Source organism: Phyllopteryx taeniolatus, chromosome 19 (assembly GCF_024500385.1).
Source record: "Phyllopteryx taeniolatus isolate TA_2022b chromosome 19, UOR_Ptae_1.2, whole genome shotgun sequence".
Classification (NCBI taxonomy): Eukaryota; Metazoa; Chordata; class Actinopteri; order Syngnathiformes; family Syngnathidae; genus Phyllopteryx; species Phyllopteryx taeniolatus.
In genome coordinates this window covers 15650530-15661102 of record NC_084520.1, presented here as the reverse complement: position 1 = coordinate 15661102, position 10573 = coordinate 15650530, and the positions used below count along the sequence as shown (strand labels likewise).

At 42.9% G+C, this 10573-nt stretch overlaps 2 protein-coding genes across 4 annotated transcripts; one reads left to right on the top strand and one right to left on the bottom strand.

Moving 5' to 3' along the window:
• The first annotated feature begins 220 nt into the window (after positions 1-220).
• rhot2 (ras homolog family member T2) lies at positions 221-7516 on the top strand. 3 transcript variants are annotated; one of them, XM_061755582.1, is made up of 19 exons: positions 221-404; positions 1647-1705; positions 1877-1958; positions 2067-2110; positions 2216-2269; positions 2366-2418; positions 2956-3064; positions 3181-3282; positions 3364-3462; positions 3561-3669; positions 3766-3886; positions 3982-4066; positions 5018-5163; positions 5249-5349; positions 5866-5996; positions 6085-6165; positions 6241-6363; positions 6655-6857; positions 7080-7516. In XM_061755582.1, the coding sequence occupies exons 1-19, from the start codon at positions 329-331 to the stop codon at positions 7195-7197; spliced, it is 1896 nt and encodes a 631-aa protein (XP_061611566.1). In that variant the 5' UTR covers positions 221-328; the 3' UTR covers positions 7198-7516. The 3 variants fall into 3 exon arrangements, with proteins under 3 accessions (XP_061611566.1, XP_061611568.1, XP_061611569.1); XM_061755584.1 differs by having other exon boundaries at positions 239-429; XM_061755585.1 differs by lacking the exons at positions 221-404; positions 2067-2110; positions 2216-2269; positions 2366-2418.
• A 1498-nt stretch (positions 7517-9014) lies between these two features.
• LOC133469039 (histone H5) lies at positions 9015-10220 on the bottom strand. The gene has a single exon (XM_061755587.1). The coding sequence runs from the start codon at positions 9946-9948 to the stop codon at positions 9328-9330; it is 621 nt and encodes a 206-aa protein (XP_061611571.1). The 5' UTR covers positions 9949-10220; the 3' UTR covers positions 9015-9327.
• Positions 10221-10573: the final 353 nt, after the last annotated feature.

Genomic DNA, 10573 nt, shown 5'->3' with positions numbered 1-10573 from the left:
TTTCGTAAAAATAAATCCATTTTAGTAATAATTTTCCACTTTACTATTTAATAAATCAAATTTATTTTCTCATCTCATCGTCTGGTAGTATGGAGGACCAAGAATGCCGAAATAAAATATAGAAACATTAACATATAAGTAATTTAATGTCCAGTCCAGGTCAACTGTGTGTAGCGTTCCACGTGTCCAGCAGAGGGCGTCTTTTTTTTCACCCTTCCTTTTGAACCGGAAATGTACGACTTCACCTTGTGTCCAAAAATTGCAACGGAGCAGAGCGAACGAAGAGGAGCACATTTGGGGGTCTTTTAGCGAAGGTTTTAACATTCAAATGAAAGACGAATGTCCCCGTAGCACAGCGCCGGACGTGGCTGGTCTTCGAACGGGAAGGCAACATGAAGCAAGACGTGAGCATACTTTTGTTGGGGGAACGTAAGTATGACAGCTAACGAGAAGCTAGCTGATTAGCAAATATTAGCTGTTGCGGCGAACTTAATAACGTTGTGCTTTTCAAGCCAATATGGACGGGGACTGTTGTATGAAATATACATTTCATCTCAACAAAATAATTTGGCGGCTTACTCCATAATGTTTTTATTCCTAGAAGTATCGACCTCATGCCAAATAGATGACGTGAAACTTGACATGATGGTTGTGCTAAGTTGTCACTTGAGTCCTGTTAATTATGTTGAATTCGTTTCGTTGGCCCCCCCCCCCCCACCCAAAAAAACATGGTCCATTGAAATACATTTATTCAATTTCATACATTTGTCTCATGAAAAGTATGGTTTAGTAAGTAGGTGAAAAAGACAAGATCTCATTGTTTAGAAATGTGTGTATTGTAAACAAAACAAAAAAATAAAAATAAAAAAATTCCAAAGATACAATTATTTTATTAGTTATTTCCTATCCTATTTCTGAAAATCGCTACTTTTACTTGTGGTCCAATTGGACATCGCACACGAACCTGAAAGTAATACATATTTTACAACAAGCTGACATGGAGAAACTCTTAAAACACAGACAGTGACTGTAGTGTTTTTTTAAATAATCGTGTGGCACATTCCAGAAACCACCTGGGGGCCCAACGGACGCCGCTCGGTAGGATGAGGGTTAAAAATCAAATGTGGTGCTTGAGTCCGTGTTTGCCCAGACCTGTTCTAGACTCTCCTACATTGACAGCTACAGTACATAAAGCACTGCAGTCTGATAAGCTTCTCCTTGAACTTATTGAACCATAGTATAAGAAATGTTATCAATTATCTGTTTGCTTTATGATCAGACACGCACGGGTAGAATGTAGAACTTTGCCACTGATTGAAGATGTTGGTGGGGGCTGGGCCGTACCAATTTTAAAATAACTTGGAATTGATTCATGTCGCTTCTTTGGAAAATATTCATTAGAGGGGGTCACAATATTATCTCCTCAATGCCAGCTTTGTTGTTGGTGTAAGCAGTGCATGTGAGCGGAGACACACTTTGAAGGGAAAAAAAATATGTTCGGCCCCTAGACAAATATGATCGATAAATCGCCCAGCTCTAGTGTTGGGTATCAAATTCGCAAGTGTTTTTGTGATACATTTGCCAGCATGCAGCTTCAATATTATGTGCATTTGCCACTTGCTTGATTCCTTTTCCCATTCGAACAGCCATGGTGGGGAAGACTTCCCTCATCATGTCCCTGGTTGGAGAGGAGTTCCCCGAGGAGGTCAGTGTCCGCACAGTTCTCCTCTCATCAGCCTCTTCCTTGCTGAGTTTTGTGTGGTGGGGCTTTAAATTACATGGTTACTTTATTTTTTGTAGCTTCTATTTGCCAAAATATATAGCTAGTAGATGGTATATAAAATGTTACAGGATACTAATCAATGATGACTCGCAGGTTCCGTCTCGAGCTGAAGAAATCACCATCCCTGCTGATGTCACTCCAGAGAAAGTGCCCACACACATCGTTGACTACTCAGGTAAATTTGTACGTAGTGCAGTTTGCGATATTGTAATAAAAATTGTGTTCATAGTGCATTGAGTTTTGTCAGAGCTTGCGCATTATTATTGTCCAATAACTTTGACAGAAAAAGAGCAGAGTGATGAGACCCTTAGAGGAGAGATCCTCAAGGTGAGCACATAAATGGATGTATCGGACATTTGTCATTTTTATAGAACACGCAAACAACATGCATGGTTAATAAGAAAAGAAATGCGCTCAATTTATCCCTCGTAGGCCAACGTGGTGTGTTTAGTCTATGATGTCACCAACGAGGACTCAATAGAAAAGGTAGTTTTCACATACACAAGCACTTTACATTTGTTTACTAGCATATGAAACATAAAATACATAACATAAAATGTTCCATGTTGTTGTTTTCTCCAGATCAAGACAAAATGGATACCTTTAGTAAATGGCGATGCAGAGAAAGGAAACAAGTATGTAGCAACTTGTAAAAGGAGTCACTGTGATGGGCTGTTAGGCAATTTCACCTGCACACTTTAATGCTTTAAAAATAAAAAAATGTAACGTAAATGTATAATTGCTAGGGATGTTAACGGTACGCCAAAAATTAATTTTGGTACATGCTTTGCTTTAACGTTCACCATTCGGTTCACATCAGGAACAATCGGGTAACAAATTTTAAAACAAATTGCTAGGGTTTTGTGTAAACAGATATTTAATGACATGAAATGAAAACGCAACAGTTTATCCAGTCCTATTTATTTATAAAGCACATTTTTAGAAGGCTGGAACGGATTAACGGCATTTTTATTCATTTCAATGGCAAAAGATGTTTTGAGAAACGTGTTTTGCGTTACAGCGTGGTCACAGAACAAATTAAACTCGTATCTCAAGGCACCACTGGAGGGTCAGATCGATCCACAGTCATTGAGTTTGACACTTGTAAATTACAGCATCAGAAATATGCGTTTTTTTAATTTTTTAATTATTTTTTTTTAAAATCATGTAAGAGTTCCAATCATCCTCGTGGGGAACAAGTCGGATCTGCGCTCGGGTAGCTCCATGGAAACCATTCTCCCCATCATGAACCAGTTTTCTGAGATTGAGACGTGTGTCGAGGTAAAATTTAACTGCCCTTGACACCTTTCATTCAATATTTACCTGTGCCCGAGCTGTTCATGCAGTGTGCTTTTTTTTTTTTTTCTTTTTCTTTCTTTCTTTTGCTTTCCCTCAAGTGTTCTGCAAGGAATCTCAAAAACATATCAGAGCTGTTCTACTACGCACAGAAGGCAGTCCTCCACCCCACCGCCCCTCTGTATGACCCCGAGGACAAACAGGTGGGCTATTTTTCATATAAAGTCCCGGTTTCCTCCATTTATATTTGTGTTATTTAGTACTTTTGTTTTCTCCCCTCACAGCTCAAACCTCTGTGTGTCAAAGCGCTCAGTAGAATCTTTTACATCTCCGACCAGGACAACGACCACGTCCTCAGTGACGCTGAGCTCAACTGTTTTCAAGTGCTCATCACAAGCTTTCACCACCACGTGTTCCAGTTTGAAGTGATGCCAATTGACCGGAACTTCTGTTTTGTTTTGTTTTTTAAACCTCCCTTTAGAAATGTTGTTTTGGAAATCCGCTGGCGCCAGAGGCCTTAGAAGATGTAAAGACGGTTGTTTGGAAAAATACGAGTGATGGAGTGCAGGACAATGGCCTGACTTTAAATGGTAAATAGTTCTCTTTGAGTTTTTGAAATGTAACCGTTTTTTTTTCCTCTTTTTCTTTTACAATGCCACTCTCCGCTAAGAGCTCTTATTTTCCAGGTTTCTTGTTCCTTAATACATTATTCATCCAGCGTGGCCGACATGAAACCACATGGACAATCCTCAGGAAGTTTGGTTACGACGACAACCTCGAACTGAATGATGATTACCTTTACCCCGCGTATGTCAGCTGACATTTGTACTGCTCTGTTGTTGTGGTTCTCGTTTTTGTGCCCGCTAGTCACACATTCTTGTGCTTGATTTTCATCACGGCAGCCTACGGGTTCCTGCAGGGTGTACCACTGAACTCAATCATTTGGGTCACCAGTTCCTCCAGCGGCTGTTTGATAAGTATGATGAAGTGAGTGGCGATCTCAACTGATAGTTGTGTAAGGAATGGGCATTGAAAATCCCTTTTATCTCGTTTTAATTGGTCACTCGTATAACTGGAGCGATATTTCGTATTAATTGCTCCCCGACCTTTTGAGCCGAGGCACCATTTTCACGGCGCACCACCAAACAGAAATGTCACAAAAAGTTTATAGAGTGAATTAATTCAGATCCAGGCAGTTTGCTGCATAACCGAGTTGATTAAAATAAAATATTAAATTGCCCTCCTAGGGCCAAGGCACATACACCAGAAGGAGCAGCACAATGTACTGAACTGAACCAAAAAAATGTGGCAAAAACTTTCTTTACATTGTATTTAATTATGTCATGACTGTATGTTTTTATAAAGTAAAACTTTATAGAGTTCAATTTTTCTGATTCAAAAGAAAATTTGAGGGAGCTGGAACAGATGAATAGAATTTCAATTAATTTCAACGGGGAAAGATGATTTGTGATACATGAGTTTTGAGTAACAAGCGTGGTTATGGAACGGATGCAACTTGTATTTCAAGGCACCATTGTGATTTGCTTACTGAGGATTTGATTTGGAAAGAAATGCAGAACAAAAACATTCATGTGGCAAAAATTCCCCGCAACTTCTGCCAACAACCCAGGCTAAACTTGGCTCCTCCCTCCATACAAAGCTCTGCCAACAGTTGACATGTATTACGTCAACGTACTTCCTTGACACCTATTACTACTTGCCATCGTAGGGTGTTAGAGAAAGAGCCCAAAAATACGCAGAGGATAGATAGTTAACAGATAAAAAATGTGAATTCTTGAATAACAAACCCACCGTATGTCTTGAGCATGTTGGGGAGGTGAGCTGTCAATTGCAAGAAATGTGAAGTGTTGGCTTCAGGCTTTTTATTTTTTTCTCACCCCCACATCTTCTTTAATACAAAAACATTGCCCCTCTCAGGATAAGGACTCTGCGCTGTCACCAGCAGAGCTGAAGAATCTGTTCTGTGCTTGTCCTTACATGCCGTGGGGCGCCGACGTCTACATGACCGTCCCGACAACCACCGAGGGTTACATCTCTAATCACGGCTTCCACTGTCAGTGGAGGTATGTGCTGACCTTTTTTAAGCATTCAGTAGATCACTAGCTTTTTAGATGCGTTTACTGGCCACGTGTTTTTATTAACATACAGGCTGTCTGCTTATCTCGACATCCACCGTTGCCTGGAGTACCTGGGATACCTCGGCTATCCTATCCTCACGGAGCAGGAGTCGCAGACGGCTGCAGTCACAGGTGTGTGTATTTCTTAGCATGTGTGCTGCTTCAAATCACTGACGTAAATACAAAATGAAGGACAGTAGCTAGGAACATGATGCATGGGCCGTGAAACAACAATCCCAGTAAGAGGATTATTAGTGTGGACCTCGTACAATGCAGCCAAACGGATCAGCCTACATAATTGTCCTTGAGATATGACATATGTTAGCATTCGATTTATCAAAACATTTTCGATTAATTTGATCAATTTGTTGTCATTCATTGTTGCACCTTGAAATAGTACTACTATGCGAATGTGTTTCACAACCTTTATTGAGCCAAGGGGCGCATTTAACAGAAACACTACGAAATGAAGAGAATGTACAGTTGGGAATAAATGAATCCAATTTCATGGAACATGAGTGCTGTTTTAACTACTTTATCCAGTTCAGAAAGCACAAGTATATGGTCCATTGCAGTGTTCGCCCATGTCTTGGTATTTTATTTACATTTAGTCTTTGTTGTTGTTGTTGTTGTTGTTGAAATGCACAGTAACGAGAGAGAGAGACGCGGACCTGGAGAAGCGCCAAACGCAGCGTTCAGTGTTTCTGTGCAAGGTGATCGGGCAGCGGGGGACGGGCAAAACGACCTTTCTCCAGGCCTTCGTAGGCCGCAACACTGTGGTACGATGCCATCTGTTCGCCAGGAACGTGAACTACAGAGCTGCACAATCATGCTGCGGTCTGACTGTTGCATCTGTTGCTCGACCAGAACAACGCGAGCGGCAGCAGTGCCTTCTCCCCCTTCGCCATAAACGCGGTCCAAATCAGCAATCAAGAGAAGTCCCTTATCGTAAGTAGCCCCCGTCCTCATCTCGATGGCATTCTTCTACGGTTAAGCGGGCTCGTCACTCTGGTTTCTGTGCAGCTCAACGAAGTGGATGTGGAGGCGGACTTCCTGAAGGCGTCGGACTCCCACTGCGACGTCGCTTGTCTCATGTATGACGCCAGTGACCCACATTCCTTTGACTACTGCGCCAGCATATACAAGGTAATCTACTAATGTTCTCTTACAGGAAATTCAGTGTTTGTCATAATAATAATAATAATAGTAATGTGAAAGACCATAGATGGGTCAACAGAAATGAGCATAGTTGTTAGGGTAAACGTCAACCTTCGAACAACTGCTATTTGAACACACACGGAGCAGCAACACAAATAAACGGCATAGAACAATACTGACAGGCATATATTCGCTGTGCTCTGTGGGAACAACTGCTATTACTGAATATTAGTTGGGGAACTTGCCTTCTTCACTTTGTTATTATTTGTTGTCATTCAGCAACACTACATGGAGAGTGACATCCCATGTGTGCTGGTGGCCTCCAAGCAAGACCTCCCCGAAGTCAAGCAATTCCACGGCGTGACGCCAGCTGAGTTCTGCTCCAAACACAGACTGCCTCAACCGCTGCCTTTCTCCTACACGTTTCCCGACTCCAGCACCAAGAACATCTACACCAGACTTGCCTGGGCTGCTGTGTACCCGTATGTTGGACTTTATAATGAACCCCTGCTCTTAACTTTAATTAAAGATAGAGTGAACATGGGGCAGAGCGATTAGTCGAAGTATTATTATTATTATTATTATTATTTTTTGCAGTTTATGTAGTTCAGTGCGGCCCCACTCTAACTGAACATGAGTCAGTCACTCTGGTGCCATGTAAAGATGTGTTTAAGTCTGACCTATATTGTGTTTCTCCCCCTCAGGCACCTGAATGGTTCAGAGATGAGCAACACTTCATTCTGGCTGAGAGTGGCATTGGGCTCAGCTGTGGTTGCAGTTGTGGGTTTTGCTCTTTACAGAGTGGCTGTCAGACTGAAATGACCCGGGACAAGTTGAGTTTTTTGTGTTCGTTTGCTCACTCCAGCCATACCGATCAAGACTCCCGATAGAGTTGTAATCTGCCCCGGTGTGTGTTGGGACTATCCTAGTGTTTGAAAACACAGTCTTTGTGGTCCTTACAGTTCCTGTTTTTGCCATAGACCAGTTTTCTGCCTTACCTTCACCTGGTGTGACGTCTACTTGATTCACATATAACACAAACGACAAGTTGAAATCCAAACAAGTGCGCTATCAAAATGGACAGCAGCCCGGAAAAGAAGTCATCAATTAATTGTTAATGAGATTAAAACGTTTTATTATACTTGCAGTGTTTCCTTCGCAGAATTCAAAGCGAATGCCAAATGAACCGGGTTGCATTTTCAACAACTATCCAAGAATACCTGGAGCCTCTCAACTCAAAACTTTATTTTGACCACAGGTGCTAGATGGTTACGCCTCATGTTCACGTCACCATGAAGCAGCAACTAGTGATGACATGTTATTGGAATCTTGACAATGCCCTTTGCCCTGAGAAGGAAACTTTGGCATTAGCTTTTATTTGATTGCAGTGAGGCCTCAGATGAAGAGGAAATTGCTTCTTGAGCATGTTTGTTCATTTACTGCCGGTGAGATTTACGGACACCCTTCAAATTTGGAAGAAAATGTATTCAAATCGCTACTCGGTTGCCATCTCTCTCAATTTATTCTTTTTTTTTTTTTTTTTTATTAAATATTGGAGACAAATTGTTTGCAAATGTTTTATTTTCCTTCCCCCGCCGAATGAGCTCGCTCCCCCGTGTTTACTTCTCGTTCAATGTATGTGATGTTGGGTTTTTCATAGTGAAAGTGGAACTGTTCTCAACATGCTCAATAGAAGAACACAACTGACGTCTACATCTTCAATATTTCCCCGTAAGGGTAATACTTCCATCAATGTTTGTGGGTATTTTTCGTACATCCTAATTGTTTGAAAAAAACTGTCTGATTTGTATTTTCCTGGGTTGTCCTAACAGTTGTCAAGGAAAGTTCCACCAAACCACCAGAAGAGAGCAGTATCAGATGTGGGTTGAGAAACTTTGGGGTGCTCCTCCTGATTGCTGGGTGTAGATGTGTGTCAACTCATCACGTGATCTGCACTCCAGGCTTAAAATAAACTAGTAGTAAGTGACAATTGTCCATTATATCCTCTTTAATGAGTTAATAATACTAATTCAGAGGGTCAAACGTTCTTTTTTATATGACTGCATTTCCCCCTTGGTTCCTGATACTTAAGTTTCTTTATAGACTAAATAATGTATGTAGCTCATGAAGTGGCAGGTAAGTGACCTTTTCATTCCTCATGCTTTAGTGTCTCAATGACTAAACGGGTTAGGTGTACAAAATGAAGTAGATGGTGATTGCAAAATCTATTGACTACATTAAACCCCCATGATTCCGCATGCTTTTCCATAATACCACGCTATACTTCCATATGCCTTCTCTCAATGAAAAATGTATTTTGTAGATTCGAAAGTCGTCCCGTGTGGGAAATTAAATTGTGAGCGCAGCAATATTCAAGCATAAAACCACTGTATTGATTCCTCATCTGTGTCCTTCCTACTTAAAAGTGGCAGCTCTGAATAAAATGAGACCAAAAAAAAAAACTGTAGCTACCTTTTGAGATTTTTTTATTTTTCTCCCTGAGCTTTAAGTAGTGTACGTAAACTAGTGTGCAAAATTCCTCATTCTCTTCCATAAAACCACATTACACTTAAGTGTGCCTACCTAATAAAGTGACAAGTGTCACCTGCTTGTCTTTCCTCAATTATGAGCATGAAAAGAACTTTTGAAAACACGTTTTGGGTTTTATTGAATGTCGTTCAAAGCGGCGTTCAGTTAAAAGACTTCGCACAATGAGGTGGATGGAATGAACGGATCCGCTACAGTAAAGCACTCGAACTTGGACCACGTCACTACAAGGGGTCCACCAATGTCACAAGCACAAGTGTACACACATGAATCCTTAAAAGCCGTCTCCATTGACAGTTGCAATAGTTGGTGTAGTTGAGAGTTTGCGTGGGATCTTAGAAAAATAATACATATAGGAAAAGGTGTCCTTTCCGGAATATTTACACAGCGCGCGAGAGTGTCCCTTCACTTCTTTTTGGCCGCTTTGGTGGCCTTCTTTGCGGGCTTGGCCTTGGGCTTGACTGGCCTCTTGGCCACTTTGGCTTTCGGCTTGACGGCCTTGGGCTTGCTCTTCTTCTGCGCCGCCGTCGCCTTCTTGACTTTGGCCGGCGAGGCCTTCTTGGACGGCTTGACCGCCTTGGTCTTCTTGGCGGCCGCTTTCTTGGGCTTCACCGACGGCTTGCTCACCTTCCTGGGCTTGGGCGCCTTCTTGGGCGACTTGGCGGCCGGCTTGGCGGCGGCCGGCTTCTTGGTCTTGGCGGCGGCCGGTTTCTTGGTGGACTTTTTGGCGTCGGCGTCGGGCTTGGCGACTCGGAAGGATCCGGACGCGCCGATGCCTCTGGTGTTGCGCAGCATCCCGGACGCCACCAGCCGCTTGAGGGCCATCTTAATCTGGACGTCGGCGTTGTCGCCCACCTTGTAGGTCTTCCGGACGAACTTCTGGATGGACTGACGGGACGCTCCGCTCCGGCTGGCGTCGTGCGCGATGGCCTCTTGGATCATGTCCGAGTATTTGGGGTGAGATGCGGGCTTCTTGGGCTTGGGCGCTTTCTTGGCTTTCGCTGGAGATGCCGATGTCTCTGCCATGGTTCTTGTTTTCGTTTTTTTTGTTTGTTTTTTTTTTTTGTTGTTGTTGTGGTTAAAGTTGGAAGCACAAACACAGGAGAGAGAGAGAGAGGGAAAAAAAACCTCGTCTGTAGCTCGGCAATAAAACGACACAAAAACGAACGATCGCTTTGGGGAAAACAAAAAAAGTCCCAAATACGTCACTTTTTCTTTGTTGTTGTTCAAAGTAACGCGTGACGCGTCCGCGGACACCGACGAGCCCGACCAGAAGATGTCTTAAGTGTCTAATTCCGCCGGCGCGCCAGCGGTACTATGAAGCCTCTGTGCGGACGTGATTGAGAACAGCAACTGCCAGCAGCTGATCTAGCGGACTCCATGGAACTGGCGCTGTCCCGTTTGTGTTTCTTCACTCTCCCATTCCCTTCAAATAGAACAAGCGCGCGCCGGTTCCGACCCACGCGACGTTTCGGGCCAATAGCAGAGGCATTGGGCTTCCCCGGGACACGTTCGCGGTGTCTCGACAGCAAAGAATAACAACTTTTATTCCACGAAAACCGGCCCGAAGTAATACGCGCCGCCAACAATTTTGCACGATTCGCGTTAAATTGACCCAAACGGACGGAACCTCGGGGCGAATCTCGTCGTG